The 20,421-nt window shown below is 50.3% G+C and overlaps 2 protein-coding genes across 3 annotated transcripts; one reads left to right on the plus strand and one right to left on the minus strand.

The window, feature by feature from the left end:
* Window positions 1-533: 533 nt before the first annotated feature.
* cct4 (chaperonin containing TCP1, subunit 4 (delta)) lies at window positions 534-9,042 on the minus strand. The gene is made up of 12 exons (XM_080546214.1): window positions 8,754-9,042; window positions 8,078-8,130; window positions 7,901-7,990; window positions 7,628-7,736; window positions 6,607-6,871; window positions 6,180-6,312; window positions 5,524-5,760; window positions 4,929-5,039; window positions 4,240-4,370; window positions 1,642-1,876; window positions 1,258-1,371; window positions 534-714 (listed from the first exon to the last, which is right to left on the minus strand). Exons 1-12 carry the CDS (start codon window positions 8,869-8,871, stop codon window positions 700-702), a joined length of 1,611 nt encoding a protein of 536 aa, XP_080402340.1. The 5' UTR covers window positions 8,872-9,042; the 3' UTR covers window positions 534-699.
* Window positions 9,043-9,411: 369 nt separating this feature from the next.
* Window positions 9,412-18,699, plus strand: pus10 (pseudouridine synthase 10). Of its 2 annotated transcripts, none has more exons than XM_080546646.1 (18): window positions 9,412-9,498; window positions 10,039-10,194; window positions 10,595-10,894; window positions 11,516-11,602; window positions 12,014-12,048; window positions 12,343-12,457; window positions 12,651-12,724; window positions 12,949-12,994; window positions 13,081-13,145; window positions 13,293-13,378; window positions 13,896-14,021; window positions 14,240-14,296; window positions 14,714-14,790; window positions 15,034-15,089; window positions 15,196-15,313; window positions 17,377-17,519; window positions 17,822-17,921; window positions 18,239-18,699. In XM_080546646.1, exons 2-18 carry the CDS (start codon window positions 10,069-10,071, stop codon window positions 18,275-18,277), a joined length of 1,650 nt encoding a protein of 549 aa, XP_080402772.1. In that variant the 5' UTR covers window positions 9,412-9,498; window positions 10,039-10,068; the 3' UTR covers window positions 18,278-18,699. The 2 variants fall into 2 exon arrangements, with proteins under 2 accessions (XP_080402772.1, XP_080402773.1); XM_080546647.1 differs by having other exon boundaries at window positions 9,470-9,498; window positions 10,064-10,194.
* Window positions 18,700-20,421: the final 1,722 nt, after the last annotated feature.

Genomic DNA, 20,421 nt, shown 5'->3' on the forward strand with positions numbered 1-20,421 from the left:
GGTGCAGTGTAAACCCTGAACCTATTACACTGACTGATTAGGGGTGCAGTGTAAACCCTGAACCCATTACACTCTGTGGATGCAGTGTAAACCCTGAACCTATTACACTGACTGATTAGGGGTGCAGTGTAAACCCTGAACCTATTACACTGACTGATTAGGGGTGCAGTGAGTTGAACCTATCACACAGACTTAGGATGCAGTGTTTGGGCCATGTTTCCTCTCCGGCTGACAGTTGCAACTTCACCAGCATTCTGGCAGCTTACGGTAACAACCTCAGTATAAACCTGGTAACAATGTATAAGGGCTGTAGAGTAGCTAAAACATAACACACCCTAACTAGTCCTCTTCCTTTCCCTAGCACTGTGATGGCCGATGGCACTTTACTTACGATGGCTGATTTGTAGTTGATTCACTTACTTAGACAAATGTACTTACTCTAAGTTGCTTTGGATAAAAGCGCCTGCTGAATGGCTCAAGTGTAACCCAGCAACAACTGTAGCCAACAACACAAACCACAAAGACCAGGAATGGAGTGTCAAAAAAAACGAACGGTTTTTATTAATTTATGCAACGCAACAACTATAGAGGACAACTGGACAGACGGGTCTTCGGCAAGCAGCGTCCCAGCATCCCTTGCGGCACAAGCAGCTGCAGTAACAGGTACACAGGGCAGGTACGTTGGCTAAGGGGACCTTCTTATCGGGTGTTGACCTGGAAGAGGAGGGAAAAAAACCATGTTTCAGTGGATATTCATAGAGAACACTAACGTTGGGGTGAAAGTGGGCCCTGAAGATCCACGGTTACTAGGATCTGAGCCCCCTCTACGCACGCATCCCTTCTTCCTGTGAAGAATATTTTTTTTGCTGCTTTGAAGCACAAGCGCATAATGACTATGAATATCTAATTAGATGAGATTCGGAGACTAAACCACCAACTGCCCAAAAGTTCCGGAACACTCACCACCTAGAGTGTTTTATGTGGTATCTATCTAGCAACAACACTCTGACAAAATTAAGCATCATAATCTATGCATTCTTTGGTGAATAAAGTCACCCTAGGGAGATTTTGGCTGCGTTCGTAAATTCGCTGAGAGCGCCGGAGCGCACCCTGGCTTCAACATCATAAAGGGACCACGTAATTTTATTGGACCAGAGGCATTGCATGAGTGCTGATCAGATTTCCAGAGCGAATCTACGAACGCAGCCATTATTCCCCTTGCTGAATGAGCTGAAGAAGAAAAAAGAGGAGACTGACCACATCGTCGATCTTGAGGATGCTGCGCACCGTCTCGGTGGCGAGGGTCAGGGCGCTGAGGGACACCAGGAGAGGCTGCACCACCAACTCCTCCAGGATGTTAGAGATGCCACCCTGAGAGAGAGAGAGAGATAAGAGTTAGACACGCCCCAAAACGCCCCAGATCATAACAATACATCACAATAAAATAACAGCACAACTAAAACGGGAGGTTTTAGCGAGTGTTTTTAGTCATTGATGCATAAACCAGTCAAACTGACATAATAACTCAAAGGTACGGAGCCGCCGACAGGTCAGCAAACAAGGACTCGTCTCATTGGGCGAACACAAAAAAAACCCTCAACCAATGAAGAAATCAAGACGTGGCGACATCATGAGTCTCACCTTGCGGACGTTGATGCCAGCGTTGATCTCCCCCTGGGCGTGTCTGTTGCGCAGCTCGGTTACCGTGGAGATGGGGTTGAGGCCGGCGTTCTCGGCCAGCGTGGAGGGGATGACCTCCAGGGCGTCGGCGTAGGCGCGGACACAGTAGGCCTCCATGCCGGGGAGGGTGCGGGAGTACTCAGCCAGACGCAGGGCCAGCTCTATCTCTGGGGCCGCGCCTCCGGCTATCAGGGCCCTGGGGAGGGAGGGAGAGGGAGGGAGGAGGGAGGGAGAGGGAGGGAGAGGGAGGAGAGAGGGAGGGAGGGAGAGGGAGGGAGGAGAGGGATGGAGGGAGAGGGATGGAGGAGAGGGAGGGGAGAGGGAGGGAGGGAGGGAGGGAGGGAGAGGGAGGGAGGGAGGGAGAGGGAGGGAGGGAGGGAGGGAGAGAGGGAGGGAGGGAGAGGGAGGGAGGAGAGGGAGGGGAGAGGGAGGGAGGGAGGGAGGGAGGGAGAGAGGGAGAGGGAGGGAGGGAGGGAGGGAGAGGGAGGGAGGGAGAGGGAGGGAGGGAGGGAGAGGGAGGGAGGGAGAGGGAGGGAGGGAGAGGGGTGGAGGAGAGAGGGGTGGAGGAGAGAGGGAGGGAGAGGGAGGGAGAGGGATGGAGGGAGAGGGAGGGAGGGAGAGGGATGGAGGGGAGAGGGAGGGAGGGAGAGGGATGGAGGGAGGGAGAGGGGTGGAGGAGAGAGGGAGGGAGGGAGGGGGATGGAGGGAGGGAGAGGGGTGGAGGAGAGAGGGAGGGAGGGAGGGGGATGGAGGGGAGAGGGAGGGAGGGAGAGGGATGGAGGGAGGGAGAGGGGTGGAGGAGAGAGGGAGGGAGGGAGGGGGATGGAGGGGAGAGGGAGGGAGGGAGAGGGATGGAGGGAGGGAGAGGGGTGGAGGAGAGAGGGAGGGAGGGAGGGGGATGGAGGGGAGAGGGAGGGAGGGAGAGGGGTGGAGGAGAGAGGGAGGGAGGGAGAGGGAGAGGGGTGGAGGAGAGAGGGAGGGAGGGAGAGGGAGGGAGGGAGGAGAGAGGGAGGGAGGGAGGGAGAGGGGTGGAGGAGAGAGGGAGGGAGGGAGAGGGAGGGAGGGAGGAGAGAGGGAGGGAGGGAGAGGGATGGAGGGGAGAGGGAGGGAGGGAGAGGGATGGAGGGGAGAGGGAGGGAGGGAGAGGGAGGGAGGGAGAGGGAGGGAGGGAGAGGGAGGGAGGAGAGAGGGAGGGAGGGAGAGGGGTGGAGGAGAGAGGGAGGGAGGGAGAGGGATGGAGGGAGAGGGGTGGAGGAGAGAGGGAGGGAGGGAGAGGGATGGAGGAGAGAGGGAGGGAGGGGGGAGAGGGGTGGAGGGGAGAGGGAGGGAGGGAGAGGGGTGGAGGAGAGAGGGAGGGAGGGAGAGGGAGGGAGGGAGGGAGAGGGATGGAGGGAGAGGGAGGGAGGGAGGGAGAGGGGTGGAGGAGAGAGGGAGGGAGGGAGAGGGAGGGAGGGAGGGAGAGGGGTGGAGGAGAGAGGGAGGGAGGGAGAGGGGTGGAGGGAGAGGGAGGGAGGGAGAGGGAGGGAGGGAGGGAGAGGGATGGAGGGAGAGGGAGGGAGAGGGGTGGAGGGAGAGGGAGGGAGGGAGGGAGAGGGGTGGAGGGAGAGGGAGGGAGGGAGGGAGAGGGGTGGAGGAGAGAGGGAGGGAGGGAGAGGGAGGGAGGGAGGGAGAGGGGTGGAGGGAGAGGGAGGGAGGGAGGGAGAGGGGTGGAGGAGAGAGGGAGGGAGGGAGAGGGAGGGAGGGAGGGAGAGGGATGGAGGGAGAGGGAGGGAGGGAGGGAGAGGGGTGGAGGAGAGAGGGATGGGGATAAGAGAGGGGTGGAGGAGAGAGGGAGGGAGGGAGAGGGGTGGAGGGAGAGGGGTGGAGGAGAGGGATGGAGGGAGGGGTGGAGGAGAGAGGGAGGGAGGGAGAGGGGTGGAGGGAGAGGGATGGAGGGAAGGGGATAAGAGAGGGATGGAGGAGAGGGATGGAGGGAGAGGGGAGGGAGGGAGAGGGGTGGAGGGAGGGAGAGGGGTGGAGGAGAGAGGGAGGGAGGGAGAGGGGTGGAGGAGAGAGGGAGGGAGGGAGAGGGATGGAGGAGAGAGGGAGGGAGGGAGAGGGGTGGAGGGAGAGGGAGGGAGGGAGAGGGATGGAGGGAGAGGGGGAAGAGAGGGATGGAGGAGAGAGAGGGAAGAGAGAGAGATGGAGGGAAGGGGAGAAGAGAGAGGAGGAGGGAGAGGGAGGTAGGAGAAAGATGGATGGAGGGAGAGAGGAGAGAGAGGGATGGAGGGAGGTGGAAGAGTGTGAGAACAAGGATTGGCGGAGATGAAAACTGCCACGTGCAATAATGACTCTCCGTCAGGTTAAACCATACTCCAATAAGATAAGAAAACTAGGATGGGGGGGGGAGGCTGGCGGAGGTAGAAATCGGAGGACAGGTTCGTTCTATAAATCATAACGCACAGAGCTGAACGCAAGGAATCGGTATCAGACATTCCTCATGCCGCTCCGTGCGTTACAATGAGGCCCGTCCTCCGACGTCCCCCTGCGCCAGCCTCCCCTGGGGCAGCAGAGTCATACCTCTTCTTCACCAGGCAGCGGATCACACAGAGGGCGTCGTGGATGGAGCGCTCCGCCTCCTCGATCACCAGCTTGTTGGAGCCGCGCACCACGATGCTCACTGTCTTACCTGGGTTGGTGCAGCCCGTGATCTACAGGGAGGGAGGGAGGGGGGAGAGAGAGAGAGGGAGAGAGGGGAAGGATTTAAATTATGCCATCATGCCAAACCAGTATAGAAGGCAAGTCACAAAATGGTCTTGGACCAAAATACATATCAGATCTCCTCCCACCCTACATTCCCACAAGGCCCCTAAGGTCAGCTGAGACTAATCAGCGAATCATTCAATCAAGAGTGAAAACAAAACACGGTGCAGCAGCTTTCAGTCACGCTGCTGCATGCTCCTGGAACAAACTCCCTGAAGAAATCAAACAGGCCCAAACCCTTAAAATATTTAAATCTAAGCTGTCTTTTATCCATTAACGATTGTCTTATTAAATGTTTTACCTATTTCCTTTTTTTTTTTTTATATATATATATTTGGGGCTAACCAAGAAAAAGTCAAGTTTGGAGGGTTTGTCCCCCACAGTGTCTCTCTGTTGTGAGGATGTTACCAGGGGTTACTGTCTTGAGGATGTTACCATGGTTACTGTTGTTGTGACAACGTTACCCGGTGGTTACTATTGTGACGGTGTTGCCAGGGTTACGGTACCTTGACCAGCTTGCCGGAGCCATCCAGGCTGACCTCCTCCGCCAGCTCCGCCGTGCCCAGCATCTCTGGCAGGAAGTGGTCAATGTGGGCGATGGGCCTGGTGCCAATGGTCTGTAGGGGGAGGAGGGGGAGGGAGAGGGGTGGAGGAAGGACATTGGTCAGTCACATAAAGGAGACTCTGTGGCATCTCAGCCAGTAGTGATCTCCTAAGGGAGTGGCATCTCTGGTATATGTGACACGTTCTAGTCTTTTGGTCCGCATATCGGCAACCAATCAAAATGTCAGAACTACGTTTCAACGTTGTTGAGAATCACAACACAAACTCCCTAGTCAAGCCAAAATACTGCAACGCAATGGATTGGGTGAGTAATCCCCACTGCTACCTAGTTAACTATAAACACCACTATACACTGTTAGCAGGCTCACAAAACAAGCTGTGTTAGTTGACTAGCGACGTGTCGTTTTTCAACAACACGGAAATGTATTCACATTTTTCGAAAGAAAAAGTCTGATCGTTCCATCAGATCCCGATATGCGGACCAAAGCATTAGAACATGACACACAACCTCTGGCGTCGGGCCTGTAGGCGTGGTACCTTGCAGATGAACTCAATGTCCTCCCTCTCGATCTCCTTGATCACCATGATCTTCATCTTGTTGAGGAAGTGCAGGGCCAGGTCGCTGAGGGCGTCGCGCAGGATGGACTTCTGGATCAGCAGCACGTTGCAGCCGGCCTTCTTGATCTGCTTGATCAGGTTCAGGATGTAGGCCCGCTCCTCCCGCAGCACACGGTCCATCTGGGCGTAGTCCGACACCACGATCTGGTTGTCCATCTGGAGGGAGAGAGGACAACATGAGGAGAGGGAGGGGAGAGAGAGAGAGATAGAGGGAAGAGAGGACAATATGAAGAGAGGGAGGGGAGAGAGAGAGAGATAGAGGGAAGAGAGGACAATATGAAGAGGCAGTGGACAAGATGAAGAGGGAGGGAGGGGGAGAGAGAGGACAACATGGAGGGAGGGAGGGAGAGAGAAAGAGGGACAGACAGAAAACATGAAGGGAGAGAAAGAGGACAACATTAAGAGAGAAGGAGGGAGAAGGAGTTGGATGAGAGGAATAGCCTTGGAGAGAGAATCAGGATATTGAAAAGGCATAGAACATTTTAAACAGAAGAAAACAGAGGAGGAGAGTGAGAAAACGGAGCGGGGGAAAGTTGCTGTAAAACACCAGAGAGGACGTGGTGTTGCAGACGTACGTCGGTCTTGGGTGGGGACAGACAGAACTGGATCAGTCCGATCTTGGCCTTCTCCACGCGGGACACGCCCGAGTTCACCACCTTCTGGGTCAGAACCAGGCCGTCCACCAGCTCACAGTCATCAATGGTCCCGCTGCAAACACGCCACAAACACACGTATGTTATGACAAAGGTTCCATCCTGCGTGTGCTCAAACCAGAGAGAGGAGCATATGTGTGTGTAGCTGTTAGAACCAGAGAGAGGCAGCTGACAGTCAGCTAGTGAAGATGTTTAACTAGCTAGTCGCTACGTTGGACTCTGGATCCTAACAGTCAGACATGGAAGATTCAGTTTTGCCCTGACGATAACCAACCCCCCCCCCCCCCTCCTCACCCATCCCTACCTCCTCCCTGCACCTCACCCCTCCCTGGCACCCCCCCCATCTCACCCGAGCTTCTTGACGATGCGGATGTTGTTGAGGTCGACGCCGGTGGCGGTGGCGGGGTCGATGACCCTCATGACGGCGTCCACGCTCATGGGCGCCAGCAGGCTGGAGTACTGGGACACCACCTTGGAGCACAGGGACGTGGTGGCACTGTTCAGGAGCGTCTCCCGGTCGCTCAGCTGGACCGGCTGGCTCATGGCCGTCAGGATCTCCACGCCCTTGTCCACCGCCTTCTGGAACGACTCGGAGATGGTGGTGGGGTGGATGCCTGGAGCACAGGGGCGGCTCGCCGTTAGCGCGTTGATGGATTTCAGCGCTAGTTATTGTTTCGGTTGTAGGGTGGAGTTGTTTAGTGCCGTGGGTGACTCTAGGTGGTGAGTGTTCCGAAATACTTTGGCAGCTGGTGAGTTGATACTCGCTATAACAGTTCATGGGTTGGTCAATTGTCTATATTATTATTATTATTCATTTAGTTGTTTTTTTCCCCCCCACTGCTGCATTTCAGTTTATTAAGCAAATGTCACAAGCACTCATTCAAGGATATATAATCTGTCTAGCAGCAGAAAGTAGCTCTACAGTTCTAACACTACATAACTTGTTCTCGGCCTTCGAAAGGGAGGAGCCATTATTGTGGCCCAGCCCTTCTGCTGACTGAGGTTAATCTGGCACTGGAATGAGATTGGACAGCCAGGGGAACGGCAGACCAGTCACTAGACAGTGCAAATTATTATTATTATTATTATTAATAATAATGCCATTTAGCTGACACTTTTATCCAAAGTGACTTACATTGCAGTGAGCACATACATTTTTTTAGCACCATGCTCTACCAACTGAGCCACAGAGGACTATCTCTGTCTTCATCAAGACATTACAAATCAGTGGTCATCACCTATTAGTGCAATTTAAACTAAGTGGATATAAAAATACATTCGGTGATCATTTAAACACACTACAACCCACAGTGGCGTAGACTAATGCATGCAGGGGGTGTGAGCGGTAGAACACGTTCTAGAACACGTACCCTTCTGCAGCAGCTTGGAGCAGGCATCCAGCAGGGCACCAGCGATCACCACCACGGAGGTGGTGCCATCACCAGCCTCGATGTCCTGGGCCTTGGACAGCTCCACCATCTGACACACACACACACACACACACACACACACACACACAGTGTCAAACTCTGGACACCTCGAAAGGAAACAAAACTTTGACCCAGAGAAAGGGTCTCTTCTTTCAACCAAAAGTATTTTTAAACATGGTGGAACACAGTGGGTTAACCCTCTGGAGCACGTACCATCCTGGCTGCAGGGTGCAGCACCTGCATCTGTTTCAAGATGGTGGCCCCGTCGTTGGTGATGGTCACATCACCCTTCCCGTCCTGGATCTGCAACAAGCATCAGTTCCTCGTTAATTAGAGCATACATGACACAGCAAAGATGGTAGAGTGAAGCCAAGCTATGAGAGTATTTACCATCTTGTCCATGCCCTTTGGGCCCAGGCTGGTCCTGATGCAGTCGGCCACAGCTGTCAAACAAAAAGATCTGTCAACTTGTGCGCATGGAGGACCCGCCCATCCATCCAGCCATCCTAGCTAGCTAGCTAGCAGCGCGCCATTTATGGTCAAGTTGACTAAAGAGAAACTCGTGATGGGGACAAGCGCATCCCTGGATTAATATCTGTATACATTTACAGCTAGCTTTTAGCAAACAAGCTACAGTACATCCTAAACAGCCATGCAGGACCGCCGTCATGACATGAGCAAATGACCCAGCTAGACAAAGCCAGAGCATCATCAGGCTAAACACAGACAGACCCCAGGAAATGCAAGTCATAGTTAGAACTTAGCAGTGAAGTTGAATGATGTTTCTGGGTCCCTGTTGATGACTGACTGAATGAATGACACAGGGCTGCATGGGTTAGCAAATCTGCTATAAGGCACATTAATGTGGAGTCACGGTTACAGCAGCATGGGTTAAGGGTCTCTGCCCAGACAGGGAGGCATCTTCTCACTGTAGCTAGTTAGCCTAGCTTAGCGAGTGTCGCATTTGGGTCTTATATGACAAACTTGGACAAACACAAACTTCAGGGGTTGACTGTTGATAAGTCAGGACAGGTGCAGAATCTGAATGAGAACCGTGTCTGTTTACCTTTCCCGGCGGAGATGTTACTGAACCTGATCTGGGCCGGCTTGTCCCGGTCCACGTACGCCCCTCCTTTGCTCCTCCCGACGTTCATCATCTTGGGCGCCGACATCATTTCAGGCATCTTGACTTACTTTTTTTGATCTAATTTAGGGTTAGGGTTGTTAGCGAGTTGATCCTGGTCGGGATGGATGTTTCCCGAGCTGTGGAGAGTACTGATGGGGTTCAGATGGGTTCGGATGGAGATGTTTCTCCCGTTCAGACTAGAAGGTTCCAGAAGCCACCGGTTGCGACTCTTGAGGAAAAAAGGACCCTATTGTCAACACCCACGGCGCATCTATATGACGTGTGTTAGCTGTCTGAAAATGTGCCATGCGGTTTAATATTTAAACATGCGCGTATAAGACCGTCGTAATCGACTATTGTACACATCGAACTCAGTTAAACCTCGACATTTCAAATGTTTCGTATGAATGAATGATGTTGTGTAGAAAATATAATTAAAGAGGATGAACTCGACCTGTAGTGTTGGTCTGAATGACACCTACTATACATTTATGAGCCGTTATTCACAGATGTCTACATCTGATTCGATTTGTTTGGTCTACTTCACCTGAATTAACCCTTTAATACCCGCCCCCAAACAAGTCTTGTTTCCCAGACATGCTGAGGGACCAAGTGACTGAATTATTCTCTGACTTTCCATAAACCCATATTGCAACTCTCTACAACTCGTCAGCTTACACACAAGGTAGGTTCATAGTTGTCTTTTAGTTCGTGCTTCTTATTTGAGTCCTCATATTGTCATTATTATGCAGTAATATATATGTAGCTTAGCTTAGCCAGGCTACACAGGGTCATCAATAATGTCAGACATTTCCTCCTACACTCGTCTCGTACTAAAGTATGCAGCCAATAGAACTGAAACGTTATGGTAAGAACAAACTGAACTGAACAAAGTTTCAACAATCGGCTGTATAACTGAATTAACTTTTTAGGGTCTGGTATTTGGCTTTCATTTAGGTTCTCTTCTAAACAAGTCAGTATTCTCTCTCTGTCTCTCTCTGTGACTTAGTTAATAACAGAACAAAGTACGAGATGATCACACCACGAAAAGATTGTGAAAGAGCACTTCAGATGTCAATCAGCATGCGTCCCTGAGCAACCCAATGGACCTTTCTCTCTCTCTCTCTCTCTCTCTCTCTCTCTCTCTCTCTCTCTCTCTCTCTCTCTCTCTCTCTCTCTCTCTCTCTCTCTCTCTCTCTCCCCCTCTCTCTCCCCCCCCCTTCAGTCTCCCCCTTTCTGTCCATCAACAGCTATAATGTTGCCCCTGAAGGAGAAGGACAGAGCGATCGTGAAGAAGCTGTTAGCTGCCGGCTGCTGTGCTCGCTGTGTCCTGAGGTTCTGTTGTGTGGAGGTGCAGGCGACCTACAGACAGCCCTACCAGGTCTGCCCCCCCCCCCCCCGCTGAGCCTGATTGGCTGAACCACTCAGGAAGACTGTCACCATTTAACCATATTGAGTCTAGAGTTGACTCCTATAAATAGAACAGGACAGTTTAACCCAAGTGATATGACATTTGGGTTGAACCGGGGAGGCTGGTGGAGGTAGAAATCAGAGGACGGGCTCGTTATAATGCATCGAATTGTGGAATGAGGAACGGTATCTAACACGTCCTCCAATTTCGACCTCTACCAGCCTCCCCTGAGGTTGAGTCACTCAACCTCAACGTCATTATGATTGGAGTTGAGTTCAGTTACGCACTGAATAAAAGAATGTGGATTTCCATGCCTGTTCGTTGTTGATGCGTATGTACATTTGTTTCTTTGTTTCTTTGTCCCATTCAGGATACACTCCAGGAACTCCGTGCTTTCATCGCCGACGCAGACACTGACCAATCCCAAGATGGCGACAACAACAACCAATCCCAGGACGCCTCGGCGCCGGGGGCGGGGCATCCAGAGGAAAATCCCCCATGTAAGAAAATGAGGGTGGGAGGAGCCACAGAGTCCGACGTCCAATCGGAGGGTGACCTCGCCGCGGTTCCGGAGGAAGCGTCCAACGGGAGGAAGGCTGCGGACCCGGACGTGTGTGTGGTGTGTCTGGGCGTCCTGCAGGAGCTGTGTAGTAAAGCCTACGCCACCAAGGTGTGTGTTCTCCTACTGCGTCACAAACATCACGCTCTGGACAGAGAGGTGGAGCACAGTGTGCCGTAGACAGAGGGGTAGCGGTGGTGGAGTGGATAGTGAGTTGGGCTGGTGATCAGAAGGACATGAGTTCAAATCCCACCTGGGAACACCACCACTAGTGTGCCCTTGAGTAAGGCACTCAGCCCTAAGTTACTCCAGGGAGACTGTCCCTGGAATCTCAGATTGTAAGTCACTTTGGATAAAAGCGTGCTGCTAAATGGTTGTAAAGTGTAATGTAAAAACGTAAAAAAAAGCTATGTAGTGGAGGCGGTTTGGAGAGGGAGGTAGCCCTGTCTGAGACACGTCACCCTCGGACCACGAGGACGTCCTCTCGGCATAGTGATCGACGCTTGTGTCTTCCACTTGCTTCCCCAGGCACAAGGTGCCAAAATAATGCAACACTTTCAAAATGGCAGCTACTCATCAGATCAACCATGATCACCAATGCTCTTCTAGGGCGACGCTGTAGCTCAAGTATCATCATTATTATCCTAACTGTAGCTATAAAGGGTGTCGGACTAAACCAACTCTGGAGTGGGCGGGGGGAGGCATTGACTTGTTGCTGTTCTGAATGTGCAGATCTCAGAGGGGGTGAAGGCTCAGAACTACCAGTTTGACCAGATGGTTCTGTCCGTCTCCCTGCCGGCCCAGCTGTTAGTCAGAGAGGTGAGTCCATGTTCCCTGACGAGTCCACACCAGGGGAGGCTGGAGGTAGAAACCAGAGGACGGGGGGTCGTTGTAAATGTATGAAACGTGAAGGAGAGAGACAGCCTATCTTCTGACAGCCCATCTGCTGTTCATTATTGTCATCCTAGCCAGACTATGGCACACTGCAGTGTGCTGGATTGACCACTAGAAGGCGTGAGAAATCATAGTTGATGGATCCTGCTAAAAAACCCAAAGCTTTTGTCATTAGAAATCCAATAATCTCAACAGCAATCTAGGCGGCGCTGGTCTAAATATAGATCATTGAATGTAGGTAGGTAGTGGTAGGTATATGATGGGTATACTGGTAGGTATGATCTGATATTTATGACGTATATATAACCGATTGTTTTATCTGGGATATCTCCACAGCACTCCTGCTGGCTCCACGTCAAGAAGGAAGTGAGGTGAGGTCACTGGATGCTCCCGCAGGGGAGGCTGGCGGAGGTAGACATCGGAGGACGGGCTCGTTGGAACACACAGAACCCGAGTGAGGAACGGTATCAAACACACCGTTCCTCATTCCCTTCCCGGGCATTACAGCGAGCCCGTCCTCCGATGTCTACCTCCACCAGCCTCCACTGGAGCAGGCGTGCACACTAGCGGTATTTGGCCCATATCTCCTACGTTTGACCTCAGTATTGTGATGTCATGTAATCTCATCTCTCTCTTTTACTTCCCATGCTTGTGGCGCCGGCCAGAGAGAAGAGTATGTGTCTGGACAAGGACGACGTCATCCTGGTGAAGGAGGTCTTTAAGTGGATCATGAACGGCCTCGTCTCCAAGGAGCTGGGGGGAGTAACCGTAGTAACCAAGGCAAGCGACCCCCCCTGACCCGGAAGTAGTCGGGCCCAGCGTTCTGATGCACAGAGAAACACCAACGAGGAAGAATTAAATGCTGATTTTGTTAACCTACGATTTAGATATGATGTGTTAACATATGTTCTCTTCTCCTTGATGTATTACGACCTATAATAACAGGTGTAATAACAGGTGTTTCTCCTTTCAGAGTCTCAGAGTGTGTGAGTTTGAGGTGGGCGTGGGCTTCACACACCCAGAGACCGACGCAGACTGTCACTTCCTGTAAGTCACTTCCTGTTTGGACGATAACGTTTTTTTAGAGGGATGACTGGATAGAGGGATGACTGATTGATTGACAGATATGATAAGGCATGGAACCAGCAAAGTGCATCAAATCATCATTGAATGTAACATATACATCAAATCATCATTGAATGTAACATATACATCAAATCGTATTGTAAGACACTAGTTATGTTAGTAAAGTGTGTCGTGTGTCTCCTCAGGTCTGTCATCTGCTCTGACTGCTTCAAACCAACCAAGACCAAACAGGTCAGGGAACAGCTGGAGACGTCACTATGTTACTGACCTCTGTGTGACTTTCCATGTCCCTAAACTTCCATCTGTTCCCCCTCCAGTCCATCTACACTAGGATGGCGGTGGTCAAAGCCCTGGAGAAGGTGTCAGATGAGAAGTTTCTGGAGTAAGTACTGTTGGTGGCCCTCCTCCTCCTGCGTCTGGTGTTACTGTCTGAAAGATGTTCTCATATTGAATATGTCACTTCAATCTCTCCCTCTTTCTCTTCCTTTCTCTCCCCCCCCCTCCCCCATCCCTCCCTCTCCCTGTCTAGTAAGTTTCCCTGTCCCCCTTCACGGCCAGCCAGTAGATCCATCGGCCAGGACATCCAGTGTCTGCATACGGCTGTGTTTGTGGCAGGTAAGGTTGCTAGGTAACGCCCTCGTGGTTTCAGGTGCCAACCACCGGGCTTCAGTCACGTTTCATCTCACATTCTCGACGTTAAAGTTGGACTGGGTTCAATCCAAACTGAGAACTCAGAACTCAAGCGACTGACTTTAGACGGGGCATGGGGTGGTCCAGTGGTCCACCTCCACAGCCTACAGTGCACACAATGTCGGCAAGGGTTCGAATTAGATTCGATTTCGAGGAAGTACCAGACAACAAAATGCAGTTTAGCATCTAACCAGAAGAGCAAATAAACTCTAAATTGTGGATTCTCGTCAGATGCTAGACACTCACGTGTACATGCGCTGCTGCCCTCTTGAATAAAATCTGGCCACCCCCAAAAAAAGCTGCCATGCCCTCTCCTCCTTCCATCACTGTCTCTATCCAATACAAACAACAACAAGTATACAAGTTGGACTGAAAAAAGAAAAAGCAAGTAAAGTAAGTAAAAGAAATGAAGAAAACATTTGACGTCGTCTTTGTTCCTCAGGGAGGTACAACAAGTACTCCCGCGAGCTGCCCCAGACCCCCTGGGTGATAGACGGGGAGAGGAGGATGGAGTCGTCTGTGGAGGAGCTGATCGCTGCCCCGCTACGAGTCTCTTTCGGGGTCGAGGGTGAGTCGACACCAGGGGGGGCCGGCGGAGGTAGAAATGGGAGGACGGGCTCATTGGAATGGACGGAATGGAGTGGTATCAAATCACCTTGTTGATAACAGGCTACACAAACAATAACCTCAGGTTGGGGGTCGATGGACACAGAGACGGACACACTGATGAATCCCTCTGGTATGTATTAGTAACGCCTGTCTCCTCTCTCCCCTGGGGGTCTGCAGAGTTTAACTTCTCCTCTTCAGGGAGGGAGGACGTGGATGTGCGGACGCTCGGAAACGGTGAGACACCCGCCTGCATGCAGAGAGGGGAGAGGGGGGAGGCTGGGGTCAGGGGAGGCTGGGATCAGGGGAGGCTGGGATCAGGGGAGGCTGGGGTCAGGGGAGGCTGGGGTCAGGGGAGGCTGGGGGGGCTGGGGTCAGGGGAGGCTGGGGTCAGGGGAGGCTGGCGGAGGTAGGAGGGGGAGGACGGGCTCATGGTGATGCGTCTCTCTGTCTCTCTCTCTGTATCTCTCTCTCTCTGTCTCTCTGTCTCTCTCTGTCTGTCTCTCTCTGTCTCTCTGTCTCTCTCTGTGTCTCTCTCTGTCTCTCTCTGTCTGTCTCTCTCTGTCTCTCTCTGTCTCTCTCTGTGTCTCTCTCTGTCTCTCTCTGTCTCTCTGTCTCTGTCTCTGTGTCTCTCTGTCTCTCTGTCTCTCTCAGGTCGACCGTTCGCCATGGAGCTGCTGAACCCTCACAGGTCCAGACTCACTAAGGCAGAGGTCCGACTGCTGCAGGAGGTACACACACACACACACACACACACACACACACACATTCATTCATACACTCCCACACACACACACACACACACGTTCATAATTGCACATGCATTCATTCACACACACACACACACACACACACACACACACACACACACACACACACACGTTCATAAACACACATGCTTTCATTCACACACACACACACACGCACACACACACACAGGACGTGACTGACAGTGTTGTCTCCTCCTCTCACAGACCATCAACCAGTCGTCAGATAAGATCAGAGTTCGAGATCTACAGATTGTGTCCAGGTGAGCATCTGGTCTGCTGCTCCCTCACACACTACACCTACAGAGATCTCACCTGTGTGTGTGTGTGTGTGTGTGTGTGTGTGTGTGTGTGTGTGTGTGTGCGCAGAGAGGCGATGGGCCATATGAAGGAGGGGGAGGAGGAGAAGACCAAGTGTTACACGGCCCTCATCTGGACCCTGAAGCCCATCCAGGAAGAAGACATCACCTTCATGCACGACATCAAGGTGAGAACACACATGTCTCTTAACTGTCGCTTAACTATCTCTTCAGCTGTCTCTTCAACTGTCTCTTAACTGTCTCTGTCTCCTTAACTAAGACATCGCAGTGTTTCCTCCAGGAATGAAACGCGCACGCGCGCTCAAAACAACGACCTAATTTCAACCAAAACTAGAGGGAGGATGGCAAAAAAAATATATAGAATATACAGAATATAAACTTGTGATACCGGTTTCCATCCATCAGCTCTGAAGGTTTACGTTACTCACTGATCCAATGTCCTTCCAAACGAGCAGTCTTGGCTCCGTCTCAAACACAACAGGAAAAGTATGTCCAACTTGGCGAAAGTTTCAGAGTATTTCCAACTTGCGCGAGTTCTTCAACTTGCGACAGTTTTTCAACTAGATGTGATGGCTATCAAAATTATCAAATTAGCCATCGTCCTGGCATGATTGGGTGTTGGTTTCAACGCACCTGTTGTTTGTCCTTCCTCCGTTTGCAACAAGAAACTCTGGACCTTTTCATGAATTAAAGTGGTCTTAAAATCCAAAGTCCAAATAAAAGTAACAAACGAAAGTAATATATGTTGGTGTACATACCACAGCGCACAGTAGCTGCTGCTTGTTCTCCCGCTGTAGTTGTAGCTGGTGGTGGTGGTGGTACCCCGCCATAAACGTTGTTAGCTGATCCACCAACGAGCTCCTTTGCTCCTGCCAGCCATGCAGTTTCGGATCGCTCATAGCCACTGCTAGCTTCAGCAATGTTTGAAGTGTCTGGGACATCTTTTTTCTTGAAAAATCCATCCATCTGTCGCTGTTTTCGTTTAATTTTCCGAAGTTATTTAACGTGATATCTTATGTGTGCACCTAGCTAGCTAGATCAGCTTTTTGTATCTTTTAGATGGTACTACCGGTGACTTTTAGCCCGTTATTTGCGAGGAGAAAACACAGGCGCCCGAGCATTTTGGCAGGTAAGACTGCTGAGCAGGGATGGTTGAGTCTGCACGGTTCTCATGCCGGTTCACATTTAGACCAATCAGGAGTAGCCCTTGTGTCACGTCGTCAACTGAATGTTTAATGTCATTAATCTGATTTTGGATCAGCGGTTAGAGAGAGATGGGCGTGGATTTAGGTGCACTTTTAGTCAACATCCATTATAGCGCTGATCTAGGATCAGATATATTTTAATCAGCTAAAATGTTCAGAGGTGGATTATTATTATTTTTATTTATTTTTTGTGTGTGGACTGAATCAATTAGTGGCGGAGGAAATTCGGCGGCCCGCCACCAATAAATGCATATAGAGGAAACACTGCATCCATACATTTTTACCATTTAGCAGACGCTTTTATCCAAAGCGATTTACAATTAGTGTCCCTGGAGTAACTGAGGGCTAAGTGCCTTACTCAAGGGCACACAAGTGGTGGTGTTCCCAGGTGGGACTTGAACACACACCTTCTGATCACCAGTTCACCTCACTATCCACTAGGCCACCACTACCCACTACCACTAACTGTCTGTTCAACTATCTCTTCATGGTCAACCAACATGATTCTAAACCTTAAATCTGAATCGAGAATGTTACCCTAGAACATTAGAACATTATCATAGAACACTAGAACTTTTCTTTAATCAAACATGTTTTACCAACTAGAATGTCTTAAATATCATTATTACTTAATATAAGGTATTTTGTCTCATAACTTTATAAACCTTTGTGGATGTGGTAGAATGTGTGTAACCCTCAACAAGATGTCTTAAATGTCATTAGTAATACTTCATATCAGCCATTTTCTCTTCTCTGTATATGAAAATGTATATCAAATAAACCTGACTTTATAAACCCTTAGATCTGGTAGGATGTGTGTGTAACGGTGTGTGTGTAACAGTGTGTGTGTGTGTGACGGTGTGTGTGTAACAGTGTGTGTGTGTGTGTGACGGTGTGTGTGTAACAGTGTGTGTGTGTGTAACGGTGTGTGTGTCTCCTGGTATGTGTGTAACGGTGTGTGTCTCCCGGTGTGTGTGTAACGGTGTGTGTGTGTCTCCCGTTGTGTGTGTGTGTGTGTGTCCCAGGACCTCAAGATCGCCCAGAAGACCCCTCTCAGGGTGCTGCACCGCCGGCCGCTGGCCGTGAGGACGAGGGCCGTCCACACCATGAACACACGCTACCTGGACCAGCACCACTTCACCCTGGAGCTGAAGACCCAGGCCGGGACGCATCCTTACTGCTCACACACACTCACACACACACACGTGCACAATGGTGTACACACACACACTTGCAGGGATACACACACACACACACGCAGGCAGGCACACATGTACACATTCAACAGACAGACACACACACACACACACTCAACAGACAGACAGATAGATAGACAGTCACACACACACACACACACACAGACGCAAGCAGGCAGGCAGGCAGGCAGGCAGGCATGTACACACTCAACAGACAGACACACAGACACACACACACCTCCCCCAACTAGCCCTCCTTGACCCCGGTCCCCAGGTACATTAAGGAGTTTGTCCACGGAGACTTCGGCCGCACCAAGCCCAACCTGTGTGAGCTGCTGAAGACAGACACAGACATCCTGGAGCTGGACGTGGAGGTGGGCTCAGCACCTTAACACACATGTGTCTAACATACATACCATACCATATAGAGCTACTGAGATAACACATAATGATGCGTGTTATCATTCTGTTGGTTGGAGGTGCAGGTAGAGGGATGGGGGTAGAGGTATAGCTAACAATCAAAATGTATTCTGCAAAACTGTTGTATTGTCTATAACTTGACGATGTTGTAATAATAAGGAAAAAATAAATGATAAAAAATGCATAATGATGGTGACGTTACCAAGGCATAGTTGACGCGGTGTCAGAAGCCTCGTATTGACTGAGATGTTTGTGTCTCTGTGTTCTTCAGTCTGTAGACGTGGACTGGCCCCCCGCCATCCCAGAGTGAGGATTGACCTTTGACCTCTGGACTGGTAGTTGGAGATGCCAGGAAGTGGTGCAGAACCAGACAGGAAATGGTTCCGAAAGTCACTGATTGTGGTCAAATCTCAAAACCCTTTTTTTCCTTGATTTCCTCACATCCTCCTCTCCTCTCCTCACCTCCTTCCTCAAACCTCATTGGAGGACAAGGTCTGAGGGGGCGGAACCTCAGACCTTCTCCTCCAATGGCCTTTTGAGATGGACGTGAGGATAGAGGATAACAGGAAGAGAGGGAGGATAGAACCACTGAAGGAAAAGTACCAGAGGAAGAAGGGATGCCTGGGATGAGGCAGAATCTCAAAATCTCAAGAATGTTTGACTGAAAAATTGTGTTTCAACCATTGGAGGCTGGAGGAGGTAGAAATCGGAGGACGGGCTCATTGTAAATGCATGGGATTGAACGAGGAATGATTTCTTATTCCATTCCATGCATTAGTGAGTCTGTCCTCCGATTTCTACCTCCTCCAGCCTCCACTGGTTTCAACAAACCTTGTAAAGTGAATCCTATTTTCATAGCATACAGTACCTTGATGTACACATACAGTAGAGTATCAGTAATACTTGTCTTAGTTTATTTATAAGGCTGTATAGAGACATAAAATGCCCCCCCCCCTCCATTGCTGTATTGTAACGTGTGTTGCATGATGATTTGTTTAACTCATTCAGTGCTGATGGCGAAATAAAGTCACCCAAATTGTGTGCCGAGGTGATATGTATAATATTTGTTCACCAGAAATGCATAAATTATGATGCTTCATTTTGTAGCCAATCAAAGTGTTGTTGCTAGGTAGATACCACATATAGAACGCTCTAGGTGGCGAGTGTTACGGAATGATTTGGCAGTTGGTGATAAACAGGGGAAGTGCAGAAGCGGTTTCTTCAGGAGCAGAGGTGGACCTGATCTGCTGAGGCTGCGTTTGAAAAAATTCACTCTGAGAGCGACGGAGCACACACTGGGTTCAACAACATAGAGCGACCAAGTCATTTGATTGGACAAGAGGCATCCCATGAGTGCTGATCAGATTTCCAGAGCGAATTTACGAACGCAGCCTGAGACTCAGACTGAGTGTGTCTGATTAACAGAGGTGATCTGGAACCACAGGCCCTTTCTCATGTTAGAAACATGGTCAGTCTCCTCAGTCCTCCACTCCTTACTACTCAAAGCACATGGATGAGAAGACCTGGGCTCCTCCCCTTTAGATGTTCTCCTCCAATGTGCTTTGAGAAGGAAGGAAGTGGAGGAGACATGAAAACTCAAGTCTGGTCCTCTGAGTTGGAGGATGTGGTCGACGCTTGTGCCTGCCATGTAGAAGACCCTGGTTCGAACCCCGCCTGTCACATAATATGATCATATATAATTATGTAATAATGTCTCCTCAGACCTGTAACTCCTCTGCTGTACGTTCCATTCTTAATAAAAACCGGGATATTCTTTTCCAATACACGTATGTGTATGAGTAATGTCTGGGACCTGAAACATCCCACAGGCAAAATAAACGACAGATTGACGACATGAAAACCCTGAAATGTATTCTTTTTAATTTAATTCAAAATAAATACTACCACGGCAATGCAAGTCCACTATTGGGTTCTTGCCCTAATGTTTTGGTAAGAAAACAAACAAGCAAACAATTGAAAAAAGAAAAAAAAAATGAACAGAAAATAAAACAACCCAAAATGAACATCTGGATAAAAAAACAGAGCTGTTTTAGTTAACGCATCCAATCAACGAGAGCTCTCTCTCTCTCTGACTCTGAACAGTAGGACTAGGTAACACTGCCTAGATAGAAGGACACAAACATATAAATAAACCAGTACTATGGTACAAAAAAGGAGGGGGGGAGGGTAGGTACTGTTACCATAACAACCTGATATACTGTACTGATCCATCACGGTGAAAAACTGAACATGGTCCCACTTCGACTTTCAACAGGGAAAAGAAACATTTACAGTGCATACTCCACACACTAGATTCATACTCTTCTTCTTCTTCATCATCATCTTCATCCTCTTCCTTTCTCACACAAGCTTGGAGGGGTCCGTCGACCGCGGGGGAATTGGGGGGGAGGGGGGCGCTCTCCCTCGTCTCCATGGGAACCACCACTGACTGGA

Source organism: Nansenia antarctica, assembly GCF_963989245.1.
Source record: "Nansenia antarctica genome assembly, chromosome: 16".
Taxonomy (NCBI): Eukaryota; Metazoa; Chordata; class Actinopteri; order Argentiniformes; family Microstomatidae; genus Nansenia; species Nansenia antarctica.

What these genes read in the sequence shown, in the direction of transcription:
- cct4 (XM_080546214.1), bottom strand. Translation starts at nt 8,871, where the DNA reads ATGCCTGAAATGATGTCGGCGCCCAAGATGATGAACGTCGGGAGGAGC. An exon ending in TGCACCCTGCAGCCAGGATG is followed by an intron (nt 7,737 to 7,900) that starts GTACGTGCTCCA and finishes TGTGTGTGTCAG; the next exon opens with ATGGTGGAGCTGTCCAAGGC. An exon ending in CGCATCGTCAAGAAGCTCGG is followed by an intron (nt 6,313 to 6,606) that starts GTGAGATGGGGG and finishes GCGTGTTTGCAG; the next exon opens with CGGGACCATTGATGACTGTG.
- pus10 (XM_080546646.1), top strand. Translation starts at nt 10,069, where the DNA reads ATGTTGCCCCTGAAGGAGAAGGACAGAGCGATCGTGAAGAAGCTGTTA. An exon ending in AGTCTCTTTCGGGGTCGAGG is followed by an intron (nt 14,022 to 14,239) that starts GTGAGTCGACAC and finishes GGGGGTCTGCAG; the next exon opens with AGTTTAACTTCTCCTCTTCA. An exon ending in GATCTACAGATTGTGTCCAG is followed by an intron (nt 15,090 to 15,195) that starts GTGAGCATCTGG and finishes GTGTGTGCGCAG; the next exon opens with AGAGGCGATGGGCCATATGA.